General features: G+C 34.3%; 1 protein-coding gene across 2 annotated transcripts in view; it reads left to right on the forward strand.

The window, feature by feature from the left end:
- The window catches only part of LOC114338227 (uncharacterized), a 212355-nt gene that overhangs the window by 164894 nt on the left and 22802 nt on the right, over window positions 1-24659 (forward strand). For both annotated transcript variants that reach the window (XM_028288817.2, XM_028288818.2), the window contains one exon: window positions 23518-23590. In XM_028288817.2, coding sequence (XP_028144618.1) covers window positions 23518-23590 — 73 coding nt within the window. The remainder of the gene's footprint in view (window positions 1-23517; window positions 23591-24659) is intronic.

Raw genomic sequence — 24659 nt, forward strand, 5'->3', positions numbered from 1 at the left:
ACACACACACACACACACACACACACACACACACACACACACACACACACACACACACACACACACACACACACACACACACACACACACACACACACACACACACACACACACACACACACACACACACACACACACACACACACACACACACACACACACACACACACACACACACACACACACACACACACACACACACACACACACACACACACACACACACACACACACACACACACACACACACACACACACACACACACACACACACACACACACACACACACACACACACACACACACACACACACACACACACACACACACACACACACACACACACACACACACACACACACACACACACACACACACACACACACACACACACACACACACACACACACACACACACACACACACACACACACACACACACACACACACACACACACACACACACACACACACACACACACACACACACACACACACACACACACACACACACACACACACACACACACACACACACACACACACACACACACACACACACACACACACACACACACACACACACACACACACACACACACACACACACACACACACACACACACACACACACACACACACACACACACACACACACACACACACACACACACACACACACACACACACACACACACACACACACACACACACACACACACACACACACACACACACACACACACACACACACACACACACACACACACACACACACACACACACACACACACACACACACACACACACACACACACACACACACACACACACACACACACACACACACACACACACACACACACACACACACACACACACACACACACACACACACACACACACACACACACACACACACACACACACACACACACACACACACACACACACACACACACACACACACACACACACACACACACACACACACACACACACACACACACACACACACACACACACACACACACACACACACACACACACACACACACACACACACACACACACACACACACACACACACACACACACACACACACACACACACACACACACACACACACACACACACACACACACACACACACACACACACACACACACACACACACACACACACACACACACACACACACACACACACACACACACACACACACACACACACACACACACACACACACACACACACACACACACACACACACACACACACACACACACACACACACACACACACACACACACACACACACACACACACACACACACACACACACACACACACACACACACACACACACACACACACACACACACACACACACACACACACACACACACACACACACACACACACACACACACACACACACACACACACACACACACACACACACACACACACACACACACACACACACACACACACACACACACACACACACACACACACACACACACACACACACACACACACACACACACACACACACACACACACACACACACACACACACACACACACACACACACACACACACACACACACACACACACACACACACACAATAATTTAAACCGGTATAATTTGACTTACACTTTCAAATGCTGTCAGCAGAATTTTATTTTTTAATCAAAAGTTATTCGCGTTCGAAAATTGCAATTTTTCGATTTTTTGAAAGTTCCACTGCGTTTATCTCGCGTTTATCCTGCGAAAAAACTTGTAAGAACATTTTTTGCTTAGAATTACCCAAGAAATACAAAAAAAATTGCGATTTAGATTTGCGTTTTATTTTGCGATATTGCGTTTTATTTTGCGAAAAATCAATGTTATTTAATTCCTCAAGTTCTTTGTTTATAACAATCTTATTGACATCCGGATCATCTGTTACCCAAAAAAATCGTGTTCTACGGGTCAAAAAATACATAAAAATCTTGGGTAAGTCCATCTAAATAAAGGAGCCCGTAGCACCCCCTCCTGGCCACAGGACTAATTTGTCTATAAGCCAAAAAATTGTTTATAAATTTAAAACATTGCTGGGGCTGCTTAAACAATCCGATTTCAATTCTGTAAAGTGCATTAGATAGGTGGAGTGCTTCTTTATATGTAAAAAAATTGAAAAATCTTTGTATGTTATAGTTTTTGTTGTGCAAGATTTTAAAAAATTTTAATTTTTAAAAAAAAGTTTAGATTGCAAAATTATTATTCAAAATCTAGTAAGTCAATTTTAATGAAATTTGGTGTACGGTTTTAGCACATTAAAAAAATTTTCTAAGCGAATTAGGAAGGTTCCAAGTGTAACCTAAGTGATGGAAAATCATTGAATAAGGACAGGCTTGTTTTGCCCCCTTATTTTATATTTATTGCTATTTTGCAGCAAGGGTGATAAATTAAGACATTTTTAACCAATCGCATCTGATAGAAAATTTAATTATCTTTGTTTTATTCATATATGACTTTGTTCCAAAATGAATCGTTTTAAAGTTATAAGCAAAGAAAGTAGAAAAAAAACGAAATTTTTTGAAATTTTTAAATATTTTATTTTTTTTTATTAATGTTCCGGGCATATTTGAGAAGGAGCATAAATCAATTATTATTAAAGAAGTTATCACCTAACTTTATCAGCAAAAATCTGAATTCCACCTCTCACATCCACCTAAAAACAGATCCTTACTGGTCTAATAAGTAGCAATCAATATACATAGAAAAGTGTTTATTTGATTTTTATAACGACAATAAGAAATTTGTCAAAATTTGTTATTATGTTCCAACGTTATGAGGAGACTGGATTCTTTCGTAGACGACCTGGAACAGGTAGAAACGATTTACAATTATTCGTGATGATCGCTTTATCACGAATAAGAAATTGTCACCTTAACCCATTAGCGCCCAGCGTCCTCGTTTGGAGACGGTTTGTTTAGGTTGGGATAAAACAATGTCTGCGTGAATATTTTGTGATTGCCTACCTCAGTGGTTTAGTAGAAGCACTACCGTAGGCATAAGTGTATGTATTCATGCTTTATTTTTATTTGACCTAGTACTAGCCCAATGCGAAAAATACTATTTCTAAGTTTACTGAACTAGACTTGCATCGGTGTGTATAAGTTTTTTATATACAAAGGTGAGTTCTAAAAATTTGTTTTTTTTAGGTTAGATCCATAACTTGCACAAAAAATACAAAAATGACTACCCAGTAAAAAAATTTTAAAAAATTATAAGATATTATGCGTCCTCAAATGAGGGCGCTGGTCAAATTCATATATTTTGTGTAAAAAGTCTACATGTCTACATTGGCATTTTTAGTAACTAATTATTTTCTTCGATTCTGGGATGAGACAAAAATATGTTTAGAGAAAATTATTAGAGTAAAAAAAGACCTAAAAGAACAGAACAGAAGCCTCGAGGTGCATATGACTGGTGCTTTGATAACAACAATACAGTAAATGTGTTTCTATTGGAACCAATTATGATACGGTTTTTCTCACCAACCAAGTTCAACAATGGAGTAAAAAGGAAAAAAAGAAATTACATGTTTCCCAACTATCCCCTATTTGAAATATATGGGTGGCGTGGATCACCATGACTGATTGTAAGAAAAACACCATACATCTGTAAGAGGAAAAAATTTGGTATTCGTGTCTTATTACACGAATGGTAGATATGACTATTGTAAATAATGGGTGCGTGCTATACAATATGATACATAAAGGAAAAAATATATTCATCAAAGAATTTAGGCGACAAGTAGCTTATTCATATCTAATAAGTCGACATGACGAGAATAAACCAAGGTCGTCCATTTAGTCTTCCAAGTACATCAAGAAGCAATATGTCTGAAGAGATTAGATATGATAGTAAAAACCACATTGTAGCAAATGGAGAAAAACAACGAAGATGTCAACATCGAAACTGTACGTCAAAACCGCGAACATATTGCCAGAAATGTATAATGTAACGCTTTGGATATCAATTTGTTTTAAACAATTTCATAAAAAATATAGGATTTATGTAAACGTTTTTTAACTCCATAATAAATATATAATATGAATATAATTTTAAGAACTACTAAATAAACTTATTTTGCGAAACTAAATTTTATCTTTAATTTTATAGTAATTGAGCCCGGTGTCCTCAAATGAGGACAGTTGTTTTTTCAAAAATTTGGAAAGAAAAAACAAAAACTTTGATAGGACTTCATTTTGCACCTCAAAATATGTCACGAAACAAAAGAGTACGTTAAAAATGCAAAAAAAAATAATTTGGGCGTTAATGGGTTAATGCTGTTCAAGTGGAACAGCCGCTCCGTGAAGTAAGAGGAGTGGTTATTAGTCAGTAGACGAAGACTAGAGGAAAATGATCTTATTCCTTGAGTATATGCGATTTGTCACAAACTCACTGCAGCTCATCGTCAAGCACTGCGTTTTGCACGGGATCATCTGAACTAGACATTGGAACAATGGGGATCTGTTCTGTTCAGTTACCATAATATGACTCTATGGTAGCGACCCAAAAACGAAAGTGTACCGAAGACGAGGAGAGCAATTTGTAGAATGCTGCATTGAAGAGTCTTTATGGAGGTGTTTTCTGCATGATCTGGAGTGCAATTTCTATTGGGGCACGGACCAACTCTGTTTTCATTCATAGGGGTAACCGTCTTCACAAACGAGTAGGTTTAACGGGTGCTAGATACGTTGAAGTGCTACGACGTTTAAACAAGGAGTTAGAAATTATGAAGGGTATAAAAACTAGAAAACTGGAATATTTGGGTCACATTACCAGAGGAGAAAAATACGAGTTGCTGAGAATTATTATGCAAGGAAGGATCTAAGGAAGAAGAAGCATATGAAGAAGACGCATCTCCTGGCTGAGGAACCTTAGAGAATGGTTTAACTGTAGTTCATTACAACTATTCAGAGCAGCAGCAAACAAAGTGACCATAGCCATTATGATATCCAACCTCCGATAGGAGAGGGAACTTTAAGAAGAAGAAGATACGTCGAAGAAATTTTAGCAATGCATGCGGTACCTTAAGTTGGTACGAATTGGACGTAATTGGAGACGAATTTATTTTAATGCATGACAATGCAGGACCGCATACTTCAAGAGGTGGCCAACATGTAGTCCAGACTTAAATCCCATAGAATATTTATGGGATGAGCCAAATCAAAGAATTCGAGCTAGACTTCATACCCAAAACTCGATCTCAGAGCTTATTATCGCAGTAGAAGAAGAGTGACTTAACATCCGACAAGAAACAATAGCGAACTTGATTAGATCTCTGCCTTATCGTATGATAGAGTTATTATTGCAAAAGTAGGTCATACCCAATAATAAAAGATTAATAATTGTTACAATTTTAATTGTCAAATACCCTTTCTGTGTTAGCAATAAAAAAGTTAATATGCTTGATGCATTAATTTTAACTTTAATTTAATTTAATTAATTAATTTTAAACGTAAAGAGGTCAAAATAAATTTTTATAAAAGTATACTCATATTAAAGCATATTATAATATTATATTTTAAACATTATAGTATTTTTTTTTGATCAAGAAAAAAATATTAGGTCTGGACCCGCGTATGAAAAAAAAGTTGATTAATAGCAAGCTGAAAATTTGTTAATAGCTTAAGGGTGTCTAGTCGGATAAACTTTGATATATAGGAACACTGGAACAGGGGTAGTTTTAATTGTGGAACAGGTTAAAAATTTGGAACGGTCAGAACACGAAAACGGCACATTTATTTTGTCCGACAGAACATATTTAAACTCTCCGAACAGAGATTAAACTCTCATGCAAAAATCAGACTGCTATTTATCACCAAATGGGCGTTTTAATGAGTAGAACATGTAGAATATGTCAAATGACAGGAATTATGACAGGTGATAAATAGCAGTCTGATTTTTGCATGAGAGTTAAATCTCTGTTCGGAGAGTTTCAGTCTGTTCTGTCGGACAAAATAAATGGGCGTGTGACCGTTCCAAATTTTTAACCTCTTCCACAATTAAAACTGCCCCTGTTCCAGTGTTCCCATATATCAAAGTTTATCCGACTAGACACCCTTAAGCTATTAACAAATTTTCAGCTTGCTATTAATCTACTTTTTTTTCATACGCGGGATCCAGACCTATATAGTTCAAGTCAAAAGTTTAAAGTGGGGCGATTTTTACGCACTTTAGTTTATTTATATAAAATAAAATATTTTTAGGATTCGATGTTTTATTAATTAATCGAATTAATTGAAAATATAATCAGTTGTTCTGAAGCTATTTCCTTGTGGCATTTTTATAATCAACTATTTTCAATGGGAAATAAGCCACAATTTTAATAAAAAATGATTTTATTAACGTTTCGAAGCTCAAATCGGGTTTCGTTATCAAAATACAGTATTTTGTATTTTGACAACGAAACTCGATTTGGGCTTCGAAACGTTAATAAAAATAATTTTTTTGGTAAAATTGTGGCTTATTTCCCATTGAAAATAGTTGATAATATTATCAGTATTAATACATTTTCAATGGAGTGTTTTTATTTCATAGCAAGCTGAAAATTTGTTAATAGCTTGACGGACAAACTTTGATGTATGGGAACACTGGAACAGGGGAAGTTTTAATTGTGGAATAGATTAAAAACTTAGAACGTTAAACTACGAAAACGTTCCATGTATTATGTCGGACAGAACTTCCAATTGATTTGTTACCATTTCATTAAATTCTCATGCAAAAATCAGACTGGTATTTATCACCAACTGGTCATTTTTGTCAAATGACAGGAATTATATTGATGATAAATAGCAGTCTGACTTTTGTATGAGAGTTTTAGGTCTGGATCCCACGTATGAAAAAAAAGTTGATTAATAGCAAGCTGAAAATTTGTTAATAGCTTAAGGGTATCTAGTCGGACAAACTTTGATGTACGGGAACATTGGAACATGGGAAGTTTTAATTGTGGAACAGGTTAAAAATTTGGAACATCAGACCACGAAAACGTCCCATGTATTTTGTCGGACAGAACTTCCAATTGATTTGTTACCCTTTCATTAAACTCTTATGCAAAAATCAGACTGCTATTTGTCACCTGTCATAATTCCTGTCATTTGACATGTTCTACGTGTTCCATTCATTAAAATGCCCAGTTTGTGATAAATAACAGTCTGATTTTTGCAGTACAGTTTAATGAAAGGTAACAAATTAATTGGAAATTCTGTCCGATAAAATACATTGGACGTTTTCGTAGTCTGACGTTCCAAATTTTTAACCTGTTCCACAATTAAAACTTCGCCTGTTCCAGTCTTCCCATACATCAAAGTTTGTCCGGCTAGACACCCTTAAGCTATTAAAAAATTTTCAGCTTGCTAATAATCAACTTTTTTTTCATACGCGGGATCCAGACCTATTTAATGAAACGATAACAAATCAATTGGAAGTTCTGTTTGACAAAATACATGGGGCGTTTTCGTAATCTAACGTTCCAGATTTTTAAACTGTTCCACAATTAAAACTCCCCCTATTTCAGTGTTCCCGTACATCAAAATTTGTCCTACTAACTAGACACCGTTTAGCTATTAACAAATTTTCAGCTTGCTATTAATCAACTTTTTTTCGTACGCGGGATCCAGGCCTATTAAAAGTCGGCTTGCATTTAAAGTCGTACTGCATTCTAATTTCTAATATGTTAACCAACAGTATATTAACACCAGCAATTAATTTTACTTCCATTTACGTACTAAGCGTGTTTATTGGAATGCAAGCTACAATTTACATGCACATTTATTAAGTGAAACTGAAAATGAACCAACAAAAAGGCAAATTCTAGATGTTGTAATAATCGAGAAAGCTTGGCATATGGTAATTATATGAATCACGAGTTTGAAACGGCAAAAAATGGTATTATATTACAAAATTTCAAAAACATGTTATTAGGCTTTCAAATTTGTCAAACGAGGATAAAGAAAAAATAAAAAAAGAAAACCAATCGAAGCGTAAAAAGAAAATCCATTCAGACGTATGAAAAACGGAAATCTTGCTGAACAAGAACAATATTATGTAGATGTTCACAGAACGTGTAGTATACATATACAAGCGAGTGTGTTAACAATATTCCTATCTGCACCTCTTCCTATCTCTCCAATTATCATTTTGGAGGTATTTTCTTCCTCCTTTTGTAGTGCCTGTCTGTTTCGGATGTTGACGACCATCATGACGATCTGTACTTTGCTCACTACTTCTCCAAAAAGATGTGTGGTTGTTATGTTGAACTACGTACAATTTGTACGTAGGTAGATTTTTCAGCCAGCAAATCTTTCGCGTGGATGTGCCCTTCTCAACCAAATAAAAATTTTGTTTAACCTTCGTCTAACAGATTGTTGCATACCGGAAACATGGAACAATGCAGTAACAATTTTACTACACAAGAAAGGAGATAAGGCGCACCTAGAAAACTATAGACCAATCAGCTTATTGAACCACATCTATAAAATATTTACCCGAATATTTACGACAAGACTAGAAAAAAAGTTAGATTTCTACCAACCCCGAGAACAAGCTGGATTCCGCTCAAAATTCGGAACAAACGATCACCTACAAACAGTAAAAACCTTAATAGAAAAGCCGATAGAATATAACAGACCACTGGTACTTATCTTCGTAGACTTTCACAAAGCCTTCGACACTGTGGAATTAGACAGCATTATAACTGCTCTGAACAATAGTAGAATAGATTACCGGTTTACAAAGTTAGTGCAAACATTATACCAAAACGCCATAATGCGTGTAAAACTACATGATACTACCAGAGAAATTCATATCAAGCGAGGTGTGAGACAGGGCGACACTCTCTCACCGAAATTATTTATAGCGGTCCTCGAATACGCCTTTAAAATGCTAAAGTGGGAAAATAGAGGAATAAAAATAGATGGAGAAATGCTCAATCATCTGCGTTTTGCCGACGATATAGTACTTATTACCGAAGATCTGGGTGAAGCACAACAAATGCTACTAGCATTAGAAAACGTATTTTCAACAATAGGTCTAAAAGTGAACATCAGTAAGACCAAATTTATGACAAATTTAGTTCCCATCGAACACCTAGCCATCCAAAATCAAGTGGTAGAATTGACAGAAAAGGGCATATATCTCGGTCATGAAATCAGAATAGGCAAGGACAATCAGACTTGCGAATTTCAACGACGAATAACACTTGCTTGGGCGGCGTATGGTTCACTAAGAGACATCTTTAAGAGCAACATCACGACAGCTATGAAACGGAAGACATTTGACCAATGCGTTCTTCCTATTATGACATACGGAGCAGAAACTCTCACGCTCACAAAAACAACAGCACTAAAAATGCGAGTGGCACAAAGGCGCATGGAAAGATCGATTCTCGGCGTGACAAAAAAAGACAAAATAAGGAACCAAGACTTAAGGAAAAGAACAGGTATCACTGATGTCGTTGAACGTATAGCCAAGCTGAAATGGAATTGGACAGGTCACATAGCGCGACTGAAAGACTCAAGATGGACCAGAAAACTAATTGACTGGTCCAAGAGAAGACAAACGCAGCAGAGGACGACCACCAACACGCTGGATGGACGACATTAACCGAATATCCAAGAAATGGCAACAAGAAGCACAGAACCGTGAAGAGTGGCGAAGAATGGGAGAGACCTATGTCCAGCAGTGGACAGAAGAGGTTCCATGATGATGGTGATGATGAAATCCTTCGTCGTCGTCGTTTTCCTTCTACTTTTCTCTGTAAAATTAGTTGCAGTAATCTATATCTTTCGCTGTTCCTCAGGATGTGACATGCATAATCATGCATAAATATTGCAATTCACTTCTCTAAAGACTCTAAACGCTCCACAAAAGAAGCCAAACTCTGGGAACGAGAATGTGAAACTTTAGAGAGATATGCAGGAAGTATAGAGTAACTGAAGCCTGCAAATTCAATAAATATGTACGAAAAGAAATGAAGGTAACAGTAAATATAGACCAAATCCAGAACAAAAAGTGGGAAATTAATTTTAATTAACTGCTGATAGAAAAAAAGGAAAGAATGTCCGGAAGAAATTGAAGAAGTTCGAATTAATATGGAAGAGTTAGTACAGTTAATAAGTAAAAACGAAATTATAATAGAAGTAAGAGGAATATATATGTAGAGCGGTAAAGCTTCATGCCCTGGAGACATTCCCATTGAACTAATGAAACATGGACCACATATACTGTGGAATGGTTCTAATAAATGTTTAATTGAAAGCTAAAGTAAAATATTCCTACAGATTGGAATTTTGGCATATATAAGCTCATCTACAAAAAAGGAGGCATAAAAGAATGTGATATTTACAGAGGCATTAGCTTCACTAGAGGCATAGTAGAACTAGAATAGAGGCACTAGAATAAAGGCGATGTACCAAGAAATAGTACAGAGTGGCTTCCGGACGGGAATGTCCTGCATGGATAATATTTTTTACTATACAAATAATAGGGAAACGCGTTGTTATAAATCGTGTTTTGTCTTGTCTTCATAGATTTCGAAAATACCTACGGCAAAGTTCCTTTAAAATCTTTATTTAAAGTTTTTACAAGAATGGACCTAAAAGAAAACGTATATCAGACCTCTACATAACATACATTTGAAGATGGCGTCTTGTAATTATTTTTTCTTAAATACCTCCAGAACGTTTCTAGTTAGAAAAACGAAAATTTGCACACATATTTATTTTCTAGAGATAAATCGATTCCATCGATTGTGAATTTCTAGTACCAGTCATAGGCTTCCGCTTTGGGTGGAGCAACGGTTATTTCACCGTATAACTTTTTTGTCTTTAATTTTTAAGCATTTTTGATACTGGATTATTAAATTGTAAGGTATTGTAGCACTAAAAGGTTCTCTTGCTTTAAGTCGGTAGGACACACCGTTTTCTAGAAAAATCAATTTGAAAATTTTTAAAGCAAGAGTACCTTTTAGTTCTAGAATACCTCATAATTTGATAATCTAGTGTCAAAAATTCTTAAAAATTAAAGACAAAAAAGTTATGCGTTAAAATAATCGTTGACCTACCCAAAACGGACGCATATGACCGGTACTAGAAATTCGCAATTAATGAAATCGATTCATCTCTCGAATATAAATAAACGTACCAGTTTTCGTTTTTCTAAATAGTTTTTTTTTAATTTTTTTTTGATATTCAAAAAACGAAAAATTTTCAAATTAATTTTTCTAGAAAACGGCGTATTCTATCGACTTAAAATAAGAGTACCTTTTAGTACTATAATAACTTAGATTCTAATAATCCAGACTCAAAAATTCTTAAGAATTAAAAACAAAAAAGTTATGCGATAATATAACTGTTGCCCTACCCAAAACGGACTCCTATGACCGGTACTCGAAATTTGCAATGGATGGAATCGATTTATCTCTGGAAGATAAATATGTGTACCAATTTTAGTTTTTCCAAATAGAAGCGTTCTGGAGATATTTAAGAAAAACTAATTACCAGAGGCAATCTTTAAATAGCTCTAGCTTCTTTAGGAAGCATTTTCGGACTAGATGAATTGGGTTAAATTGTCTTAAAATTATCTCTGAGGAATCTCCTGTCTTCGTTTGTCGGTAGAGTTTCTGGACACCCTGTATTTTCAGTTCTTTTAAAATAGTTAAACCATGTTCACAATTAAAAAGTAAGTTTGTGCTCTTATGTCATGGTCCTGAATCCTCATAATATTATATTAACAATATAGGATAATGTATATCTGGTCACGTGCCAGTCGGCCCCAAAACACGGAAAGGAAAACGACCATATTCTTCGTCTAAGCGGCTGTTCTAATTGAAATACTTTTAGCTGTTATGGCCGACGGTCCCACTGATTAACTTGTGTGACAGTACCAATTAACATCAAACAGGAAATAAGCCCGCCGCCGCCGGAGAAAACGTGATATACGGAGTGTGTCAGAAAGGTTTTCTTCAAACCAATTCAGCAAAATTTACTTCTTCTTTTTCTTTCTACTTTATAAATAAGCTCAATGCCTGTTTTACTTCGGTTTTAGCCTCAATTGACATTGTCTGACCATCTTTTCTTCGGTCGTCCCAATGATCTTCTTCCATTTGGCGATTTGTCTCTTGCTATTCGTACTATTCTGTTTTCTGTCATTCTTTCTATATGTGTTGATTCCATTATATCTTTCTTCTTTTGGTCCACATGTTTATTTCTTCTATACCACATCTCGCTGGTAGGTATTTCCTCACTTCTTACTCTGTCTCTTAGGGTTTGGTTTGTTATTTTTCGTAAGACTTTCATTTCTGCTGTTTCCAGCAGTCTTTGTGTTTTTGCCGTATCTCCTCTTGTTTCCGCTGTGTACGTCATTATCGATCTTATTGTTGATTTATATGTCCTAGTTTTCGTTTCCATTGTGAGGTATTTGTTTCTCCAGATTGTGTTGTTGAGACATCCTGCTGCTCTGTTCGCCATGTTCAGTGTCTTCGAATTTTTTAATTAATCTTTGTAGGTCATCTTCATTTTCGGCTGTATGGAGTCGTCGGCGTAGCAGATTATCTTTATTTCCTTTTCTCCCATTCTATAACCTCTTCTTTTTTAACTTTCTTTAGAATGTCATCCAATATCAGATTAAATATTAATGGGCTCAGCGAATCTCCTTGTCTAATGCCAGTTTCATACTTGATAGGTTGCGATAGTTTTCCCTTACATCTTACCATAGCTATGTTATCTTTATATATTTTATATTCTCAATGGTTTTTATTAAATTCAGTGATATTCCCTTTTCATATAATAAATGTATCGCGTCCCGAATTCTCACTCTATCAAACGCTTTCTTCAAATCTATCAGGCACATATGAGGCGTCTAGATGCAAAACCGGACATTTCCACTTTTTGGTCAAAATTAGTTGAATACACCTCTGTAATCTGTGATTAAAAATCCATATATTAACAATTTGATAAAGAGCAAAATTGGACAGTTCCTAGTAGTAATTCAGTGTGAAAGAATTGGTTCAGATGCAAAAGTGGACTTTTCCTCCAATTTGAGATAGGGAACAGTAAAGTTGTAAATTGTTTTTTTCAGTTTACTCGGAATGGCATAAACTGGAAATGTCCGGTTTTGAATCTAGACCCCTTATATGTATATGCTGGTTTGTTGTATTCCAGCGACTTTTTTTTTATTTGTCTTATTACAAAAACTTCATCAGTGCATGATTTTTCTATCCGAAATCCTTGCTATTCCTCTTGAAGAGTTATTCGTTCATTTATTTTTGTCGCTATAGTTCTTGTTGTTAATTTAAGTGTTGTATTTAAAAGATTTATTGCTCAATAATTATTGGGGTCTTTCTTATCTCCTTTCTTGAAGATCATCAGCATGTGGATGTGGAATTTACGGAAAGCGAAATTACGGAAGATGCTCTTTTTAGCAAACTTGGGCCTCTTAAATCTTTTTCAAAATACCTATTAATATGTAATTTACTTTTCAACAATTTTGCAGTGAATCTTTGCATCCTATGGCTCTACAACCCTTCGAAACCTGACCTCCCTCAGGAAACCTCTCCATCCGTTACGGTGTGTAGCCATTTTCCTCCACGATCCGCTGCTAAAGATATTTCTTGCGTCGTCATCCACATCATCCCACCATCGCTTTGTTGGTTTTCCAATAAGTATCTTCCCTTGCATTCCTGCATTCAACAGGTTACAGGTTTTTTGGAAGCCTGTTTTCTTCCATCCTTTTGCAATGAATACTTGGTTAGAAATACATACTTCAAAACATAACTAAGCAAGATAACTAAAATCGTTAGTCCATGTTATGTTAAAGTCTTTAGGAATTGAATTGGGGATATTATTACTTCATTCCAACCAATTTTAAACTCTCTCTCTTTACTAATATAAAGTTGTAAACATTAGAGATTAGAATAATCCATTTTTAAATCGTAGAGTTCCTGCAATATTGCAGAAAGAGTCTCCCATCTTGTTCCTTAAGTCCATCCACTGAATTTTCATAAGCGAAAAGTTTCTTCCAGTATTACCATTGTGAGCAGGGATATCAAACACATACTTGCATAACTTCAAAGATTCAGAGCACTATTCTGATCTGGTGCGTTTTAAAAAATCAATCCCATCTTTTATAAAACTGAGGTAGTTTTTTATACTCAATCAGTCCATTCTTAATTTTTTTTACCTCTAAAATCCACTAAAGCTACCAGTTGATCAAATAGCAAAGTATCATTTATGTCAATGCTTTTTTTGTTGAAGTAAGAAATAATTTCTTGTTTCTAACTGGGGTTCTCCTTCAAAGTATTCATGGAAACTTTGAGAAAGTAAAGAATGGTCCACTTTATCTTTCAAGATACTGTATACAGATTTCGTGTTGTTGCTTAGACCTGCCACGTTTAAGTATGGATTTTTCATTAAATAAAAAATTGAATGAATTGAATGAGAATTGCTCCTCTTTCTTCTGGTCAAAGCTGTGAGAGTAGATTCCAATACCTACACCATCAACTTCTCCAACACTTTTTATCACTCTTTCAATATTTTTAATTCTTTGCTGAAAAAATAGAATCAGCTATATTATATGGACGAAGCATAGGTACCTATGCCTCATTTAAAAGATTAAAAAATATTAACAAACTGTTTGGAGCTTTTTTTCTCGTTTAAAGAGGAACCCTTTAGCATCAAACTTCTTGATCTATTTGCAGCCTCATTTCTGTTCTGATCTGTTTGCCCATTCTGATGGAATTTAGTGCCTTGTTTCGATAAAGTATGTTTTTATACACACCCTGTAGAAAGGAATTGCGCAATAGGTGAGTGTGTGTATGTGTGTCTATCGGCAAAACGTTTTAAATCAATCGGTGTTTTCAGGTGGGCGGCGCAAGGGACGGTGTCGTAACCAGATTCATTCATTCATAAAATTCGGATTTGATTATATGGAGAATAAGATGCCGGTGTTAAGTGGTACGCACACGATCATACAGGACCGGTTCTTCAGTCGAGCTAGCCTCAGGCTCCTTTCGTGACTCAACTCTTTGCCAACCATGTTCCTACATTTGCGCTCCAAATATTCCTCTGAATCGTTTATTCCAGTACTTGAATTACACATCATATTGTAAAATAGTTTTGCTAATATGTATTTAAAAAAATATGAAAAAAAATTTTTAAGAAACGCTTTTCTTTAGTTATGAGTAGACTTAGGCAAATATGCAAATTGCATATTATGCATAAAAATGTAAAAATGTCAAACTTTGCATATTTTTATAGAAGTGTGCATAAAGTGCATATAACTTGAATTTTTGTTGTTGATTTAATTTTGTTTCAATATCTCTAGATAGGTACTAAAGTTTTTTCCTTGAATATATTATAAGGATTACACGATCTGCCAGTTTATACCTCTGTATATAGTTTATAGGTACAGTGGAACCCCGATAAGTCGGCCCCCGATAACCCGGAAGTCCGGCTAACCCGGACCGATTTTCATCAGATAAACATTTTGATTTTCAGTACATATTTTGTATTTTGACAACGACACCCCATCTGGGTGTCGAAATGTTAATAAAATTTAAAAGATAAAAAAGGGTTCAAGGCAGGTTTTGTTTATATTCGATTCAGAGTTGGACTACCATCTCCATATAGCAACTATTTCAGCATCCTTATGCATCATCAGTGAAGTTTATGCAGTCACAACTCTGAAGGGAATATAAACATTCTGCCTCTTTTAAGGCAAACCATCGCGATGCAATGAACCCACCTTTTAATAAAATTATTTTTTCAATTGAATTGTGGCTTATATCCCATAAAAATAGGTAATTATCAGATAAACATTTCAACAATAAAAATGTATGTATGTAATATAATATTTGAGAGATAATGTGTATTTGTGTAATTTGAACTAAGCGGTAGTAAAAATGTCTCCTGGCACATGCGGCCGGCAGAAACAACAGGCACCTGTCTGTAGAATTCCTTTATTTTTTATTTCAAACTGTGTTAGCATTGTTTAAGAAAGACTATTTAAAAAATTCTTTTTTAATCAATGGTCTTAGTTTTCACTGTTCTAATACATAATAACAAAACATCGTTCCGATTGTGACTGTATGAATACAGTATTGTATTGTTCGCTTCCGTTTGCTTAGGTTTGTGTTTGTGTGTTTTTAGAAATTTAGATGTGTAGGTACATACTGTGAATATATTTCATGTTATTTCAATTCTAACGGAGTTTATCTGTAAGTATGTATACCGTATTTTATTAATTTTTACCATATTCTCCGGCTAACCCGGATTTTCGATAACTCGGATCGGCCGCGGTCCCGATTAATCCGAGTTGTCGAGGTTCCACTGTACCTCTATTATAGGAAAAAAAATTATTGGGATGGTCAATTTTAGAAATCATTGTTGTTTTAAAATTGAAACCAGTAACACGGGTCTTTTTAATTGTGAATTGTGATTTGAAACTGCCGAAAATAAACAGGACTTCAAATTGGATAAAACCTTACAAAACAGCTCTTACTTTTACCAAAGAGCTATCTAGGGATATGAATACATTTTACTGCTCAACATTTTTTATTTTTTTTATTTTTTTGTGATAAAAAAATAGGATCTTAAAAATTCAAATCATTCAATAGTGTACTGAACATTTTTTCTCGTACAACGGCGTTAGTTTGCCTTTATTTGACTAAAAACAGAAACATAAAATATATTGTGCATTGAACTAAATGTTTTTAACTTATGCTCGTTGTAATTTTTCTTAAAAAATAAACAGAAAAAACCAAGAGTCTTTTTTTTATGGCATGGACTTGGGTGTCATTTAGCCAGTCACAACTTTTTTTGTTTTCTGTTCATACATAAGGAAGGCAATGAGGTCCTTAGAGTTCCATAGCAAACTCTTCTACAGCTCTCTACTCAGTTCAAAAGCTGGCCGCTATGGACTGTCCAAGTTGCTCACCACATTTTCCATTATGTATCTTCTTCTTCTTCTTTTTTCATATGTACATAATATACCAAATTATCAGGATTAATAAGTTTAGAGGTTAATTTTAGTTTCACAGATAAATTTCATTAAACAATCATATATGTTCTTGCTGTTCAGAGACAATAGATAGGATACATTGAAAGGTAGAAAAACATTACATTTTATTAAATCTTGGATTAAATTATATGTGCATGGAATATATTTTGCGCACTCAAAGAAAGTATGATTTAAGTCACCAACCTTCTGACATTCTGTACAAAGATTTGAATCAAAAACTTTAATTCTTGCTAGATGTAGAGGGAAACATGCATGTCCAAACTTCATTCTAATTAATGTTGTTATATATCTTCGAGGTACTACATAATTTTTAAACCAATATATATTTGGAACAGAAGGTTGAATCAGTGAATACTGAGATTTGGATTTTTTACAAAGATCTCGCCATGATTGACTCCACTGATTTTTAACTCGATGCTTAATAGTGTTAACTAAGTCAGATATGCAAAACTTACGATTATGTGAAGTACCATATTCAATAGCTTTTTTAGCCAAACTATCAACATATTCATTATGCGTTAGTCCTATATGAGCCTTAACCCATAAAAAGTTCACTCTTCTTTTATTTTTATGAATTTCAAAACGGATTTTCTTAATTAATTTTAATATTTTGGTAAAACCAAGAGTCAACTCTAAATATTTGGGGGACCTTCGTTCTTTCACAGTCATATTATTATCTTGATATTTTCAAGACTAATACACCGATTTCTATTGATTTGTTTAATTTAAATATTTTAATTGTTATGCAAATATATCCTTAAAAAAACTCGAAATTGTCAGATTAAGATAAGGTAAGTTAAGTACATGCAAAAGAGTGTATATTTCAAAAATCTAACGATTTGAGCCAGGCGTAAGGTAATGGGTGAGTCCCAAAGTTTCACAAGAAAAAAGCGAATATTTCGCAAATTGAATGACAGATCGAAAAACTAAAAAATATGTGCTCAATATTTTTTAAAAATCTATCGAATGACACCAAACACGACTTCCTACGGTGAGGGGGTGGGGGGTAAATTTAATATTTTAAATACGAATCCCGCGATATTTCGCGAAATGAACATCAGATCGAAAAACTGTAAAATATACTTATTTAATATTTTTAAAAAATCCATCGAATGGCACCAAACACGACCCCCCACCGAGATGTGGTGGGGAGCTACTTTAAAATCTTAAAAAGGAGTCCCCATTTTTTATTGCAGATTTGGATTACTTATGAAAAAATAAGTAACTTTTATTCGAAACATTTTTTCGAATTCCGCATAGATGGCGTTATAATCGGAAAAATCGATTGTTGGAAATGGAAAATTAAATTAAAAAATGGCAAGCGCCCACTAAAATGGAAAATATTACTTAACTTTTTTTGGTTTTAGGACCTACTCTTCACAACCCAACAGGTCTCCAAAGCGCTCGAGTGACTGCACATTTAGCATACTTTGCTCCCCTACCATAAAAAATGCTCCAATTTAATCAGTGGATGTAGGAAGTTTTTCCATTTACAAATATATGCACTCAAAAGCCATAAGTTTTTCTTAAAAAATTTTAAACAACATGTTAATTTTTTGAACAGAATTTAATAAATATTTCATTACCTAAACATAGTTTGTAAAATAAATAAATGTTAATTACTATAAAATATGAAGATACTGTCAATATTTTTGTAAATAAAACGGATACTACTTTCTGAGTTGTTTATATACATTTTTTATTATTATATGCATATTTTTCAGATAAACATGCATATTTTTGTGTAACATACTGCATATTTATGCGCATATTTCATACGTTTTTATTTGCATATTTACCTAAGTCTAGTTATGAGTAACTAAAATTAAAAATATAAAAAAATCAACTAAAAAGCAAAAAAATAAAAAAATATCAAACTCGAAGGATTATTCGAAAAAAACGTTCGTTAAAAAAATAAAAAAATCTAACACATTCGTTAAAGAAAAGCGTGGGGCGAAAACCGTTTATTTGATGAAGACGCGCCCCACGCTTTTCTTTAACGAATGTGTTAGATTTTTTCATTTTTTTAACGAACGTTTTTTTCGAATAATCTTTCGAGTTCGACATTTTTTTGTTTTTTGCTTTTTAGTTGATTTTTTCATAATATTTTTAATTTTAGTCACTCGTAACTAAAGAAAAACGTTTCTTAAAAATTTTGTTTTCATATTTTTTTATTTTCTACTTTTTAGTCTTACACTTTTCAAACATTAAAATATATCGTCATATTAAAAAAGGATGTAACTATATGATAGACACAATTTTTGCATTTATTTCAACTTTTGATACATACATTGTACATTTTCTGTAAATTCTTCATACATTTCTTAAATCAAAATCATTATGTACACCTATTACAGTTTGCGGAGTCTTTCCATCTCTTCTAATGCTTTACTATTGCACGGTGTAGACCCTGTTAATTTCTTGCAATGCAGTTCTTAGATGCGCAAGCCGTCTTAGATGCGAAAGCCTCAATATTTCTTGCAGGTGGCGCCTGTGAGAGTCCACGACTCAACTACGTACAACAGTAACGTATCGTCTTTAAAATGACTTGGGGGATGGAAATCCACATCACTAACCGAATGATAAATACACTGGCCACTCATTGAGACAAAAATTCTTCAGTTCGAAGATTTTATTGCTTCGATTCGGAGACACCACTTTTGCCACACAACAGATGAAGAAATAGTGGCGGAAGTAACAGTGCTCGAGAAAGATTTAGGAAATGAAGAAAACCTTGACAGTAGTCACCTATCTATTATGCCTATAGTCCAGAAAGCCACTGCGCATCCGCTAGGAAAAATATTCTAATTCGGATTTTTTGCACAATCTTACTCAAAAAGGACTCCTTTTAACAAATTTGCATGTTGCCAGGACCAAAAGGTGGTCAAAAATTTTTTAAAGGTTTTTTTTTGTTTTTTTCCTAAAACTATTTTATTTACATGGAAAAAAGTTTTTTTTAGGTTTTTTGGATCATTCCAAACAGAAAAGGTCTTTAGTGACTTTTCTCTAAAAATGATAGTTTTTGACATATAAGCGATTAAAAATTGAAAAATTGCGAAAAATATTTAACCCTCAAAAACTATGTGAAAAACTGAAAATTTGAATATTGCCAAGGTAGGTAGATATTCTTTAAACATCGATTGATGAAATCCCGAAGAGTTTTTTGCAATACAATATTCAAAACTCCTTTGTTTTTTAATTGCTAATCAAGCGTGCGCGACACTATTTTCCACCGACAGTATGGTGCAAATGAAAGGAATAAATTCGTTATTTCGTAAACTGCCGACTTTAAGGAAAAATCCCGAAACAGGTCGATTTTTATTTTTAAGTTATAATATTGTGGCATATATGGTATACTAGTGACGTCATCCGTCTGGGCGTGATGACGTAATCGATGATTTTTTTAAATGAGAGTAGGGGTCGTGTTGTAGCTCATTTGAAACGTTCTTCAATTCTCTATTCAGTAATGTAAACATTTACATAATTATTTATACAGGGTGTCCTTCTACTTCTTTTTTTTTGCCAAATAATTTAATTTAATAAAAATTTTTTGGACACCCTGTATAAATAATTATGGAAATATTTTTATTACTGAATAGAGAATTGAAGAACCTTTCAAATGAACTAGCACATAACCCCTATTCTCATTTAACAAAATCATCGATTACGTCATCACCTCCAGATGGATGACGTCACTAGTATACCATATATGCCACAATATCATAACTTAAAAATAAAAATCGACCTATTTCGGGATTTTTTCTTAAAGTCGCCGGTTTACGAAATATCGAATTTATTCCTTCCATTTGCACCACACTGTCGGTGGAAAATAGTGTCGCGCACACTTGATTAGCGATTAAAAAACAAAGGAGTTTTGAATATTTTATTGCAAAAATCTCTTCGGGATTTCATCAATCGATGTTTAAAGAATATCTGCCTACCTTGGCAACATTCAAATTTTCAGTTTTTCACATAGTTTTTGAGGGTTAAAAATGGCCGATTTCGCAATTTTTCAATTTTTAATCGCTTATATGTCAAAAACTATCATTTTTAGAGAAAAGTCACTAAAGACCTTTTCTGTTTGGAATGACCCAAAAAACCTAAAAAAACTTTTTCCATGCAAAAATAATAAATTTAGGAAAAAAACAAAAAAAAAACGTTTAAAAAATTTTTGACCACCTTTTGGTCCTGGCAACATGCAAATTTGTTAAAAGGAGTCCTTTTTGAGTAATATTGTGCAAAAAATCCGAATTAGAATATTTTTCCTAGCGGATGCGCAGTGGCTTTCTGGACTACTAGGAAATGAAGAAAACCTTGACAGTAGTCACCTATCTATTATGCCTGCTACCTGCTACACAACAATTTTGTCTGGCATTTTTAAAATGTATTTATTTTTACCTACTAAGTAAGTGGTGGTACGGAGGCGATATTTATTGTCGTTTTCTGTGTTACTTCGGTTGATAACTTAGTTTGTTTTTCGGTAGATGGATCTAGTGCATCCGTGACATTTCTTTCTTTACAATTTGGAAAGGCCCAAAGTGTGATACCTGGAGAAATCGGAGGGAAGAGGATATGGGACTACTGATGAGGGGGAAAAGACCTCCAAAACCGGTATAGACTCTTCCTGCACTTTCCGATTTAACCAGAGTATTATGCAGCTGCTGCATTTTCGTGTTTCAAAGAAATTGAAAATGTTTATACATTTTTAAAAATCTTTTTATTCTTATGTGGTTATTCCATTCTTTTTTTTTTAGTATCAATTCGTTTATACACTGTACGTTACATTGTCTTCTGATATCTTCACCCCTCCTTCGATCTCTCAGTGTATTTCCTGTAATTCTTCTCAGTACTCTCATCTCTGCCGTTTCCAGTAGTCTTTGTGTTGCGGCTGTATCGGGTCTATAACAAACTGATTGAAATTATAATGTTAACAGAAAAACAACAAGGTTTTAGGTCGGGAAGATCATGCATCGACGATATATTTACAATCAGGCAAGTTCAAGAGAAATCGTTCGAATAAAAAAAGGGCATATTTGTGTTTCGTGGACCTTAAGAAGGCATTTGACAGGGTCAAATTAAAGGAGGTATTCCATTTATTGTACGCAAGAGATATAGGTACCTCTTAATAAATAAATAACAACCCACACTTATTATTTAATTGACAATTTATTTGATAGTTCATGAACATGGGTTCAGTTTAACTGTTTCTAAGGAACTGAAATTATATTATTCTTCATATGGTTATATCTCAAAAAAAATTTATATTCAAAACTGCATCAGATCACTTACTACCTACGCTGCTAAATTGATTAACTAAACGCTTTAAGTTTATGGGCTCAATTTATGGGTTTAAAGTAATTATGTTAATAGAATATTTTGGTTAAAAGTAAAAGAATGTTTGCGTGTAGGTATATCATGCACGCCCCCTCAAAAATCAACTAGTAAAAATTATTTTTGAAAATATTTCTCAACCATCTAGACCTAGATATTGTAGATATTTTACAGAGTAGATAAATATAAAAGAAAATCTTATGTGCCTTTTTCGTGCCCTGGGAATAATAATAAAGTGGTCAGACACTAGCTACAAGGATAGTGAGAAGACCGAGAAAGAATCACATACAACCATTACATTACATTTATCCTTATATTATAATATTTTATGCATATCCTGTACTATATAATAGTAGAGAATAAACATTAAAATGAAAGTGGACGATTGAATTTCTTGTCAGTTCGAACTCCACCATTCTCCTGAATGTGTTTCGAGGTTTTACCTCTCATTAAGAAGACTTGTGTTAGCTCAAATTGAAATGAAATGCTGTTTATCTATAGCGCCTTCATTTCTGTTACGTTCATTGCTACTAGTTTTTGATGGTTTTCTCTTTAATTTTATTCATAAATATTAAGGGAAACGGAGCAAAATGCAAAATTTTGCTTCATGTCAAAATTTTCAATGTGTTTTAAATGCATTAAATTTTTTTAGAATCCCGAGAAAACTAATAAATGTCTTTGAAAACTTTAAACGCAGAATGAAATATTACATTATTACCGAGGGCTGAAAGTACCTGAAAACTTCTATAATGTTTATTTTAATAAGATACAGGGGTGAAAATAAAAGAGAAAATTTGGTGTGATTTTTAATTGCAAATATTTCATTCTAAAGAAACTTTTTATTTATTTTAAGGGACTTTCGGCCCTCGGTAATAAAGTAGTATTTCATTCTGCTTTTAAATTTTTCAAAAATACTTATTAGTTTTCTCAAGATTCGAAAAAAATAAATACATTTAAAATACATTGAAAATTTTGACACGCGTCAAAATTTTGCATTTTGCTCCGTTCCCCTTAATGTTTAAAACTTTATCGTGAAACTTTACCGTTTTTTGTAAAAATCATTGATGTTAAACTTATATTGCATATGTTGTTTTTTGTTTCAGGAGTACCATGCAAACAGCCATATCTTTACTATTGTTTTATTTTGTGCAAGTAATATCGGAAAGGGAGCATAAAGTAAGTATTTTATCAACAATCAATAACCATTTTCAGTATTTTTTATTAAGTATTTTTTATTTCGTAATAACAACCAGAAATAACTATTAGAATTAGAATTTTGCAACGAGTTTTGCAGACAAGACAGGTTTCACAAATGAGCAAATGGTTTGGTAATGGTCGCACTTTATACAGGAGCAATACGTTGCTATATAGCTAAAAGTATTAAATTTTTTTGGATGGGGCAAGAAATTCCCTTATATCCCAGCAACTCATCAGACATAAACCCCATCGCAAATGTCTGGGAGTGTCTAAAAGTGAAATTGCCCGCGAAAGTAATAACAAACAAGGTTCAGTGGATAGAGAGAATAATTTTTCATTGGAACCATAATCATCATTATCACGTAGCACTACAACCCTGGGTGGATCTTGGCTCACTGTACAACTTTTTTCCAATTTGTTCGATCTTCCATCAACCTAGGGTCAAATGGAATATTAATTTTCCGGAGATCTGCTTGGATGTCATCTCTCCATCGCATTCTGGGATGTCCGAGTGGTCTTTTGCTTGTAGGAATCTCCTCCCACACCAGTTTGCAAGTTTAGTTATGACGTCTGTGCACGTGGCCTGCTTATCTTAGTCGCTGTGATTTAATTTCTTGGGCAATATCGGCGTCATTGTAGAGTGTTTTTAATTCGATATTGGTTCTGATCCTATATTGGTTTGTGATGATGTCGGGGTGAGGTCCGAAAATTTTTGTAAGTATTTTTCGTTCAAAATGTCTGAGCTTTTCTTGGTTTGCTTTGGTCATGGTCCACGTTTCGCATCCATATGTTAGTACAGGTCTGACGATGGATTTATAGATTTTGATCTTTGAACTTCTTGTAAGATTTTTTAATTTTATAAGCTTATCCAGTGCGAATAGACAGCGATTTGCCGATTGGATTCTGTCTTCTATTTCTTCAGTAACATCGTTGTCAGCTATGATTACGACCCCCAGATACTTACAATGTTGTACTCTCTCGAAATTGAAGCAGTGGCGGCTCGTACCACTTTAAGAAGGTAGTGCCACAACTCGGGCAGCCGCCAAAA

Source organism: Diabrotica virgifera, chromosome 2, assembly GCF_917563875.1.
Source record: "Diabrotica virgifera virgifera chromosome 2, PGI_DIABVI_V3a".
Classification (NCBI taxonomy): domain Eukaryota; kingdom Metazoa; phylum Arthropoda; class Insecta; order Coleoptera; family Chrysomelidae; genus Diabrotica; species Diabrotica virgifera.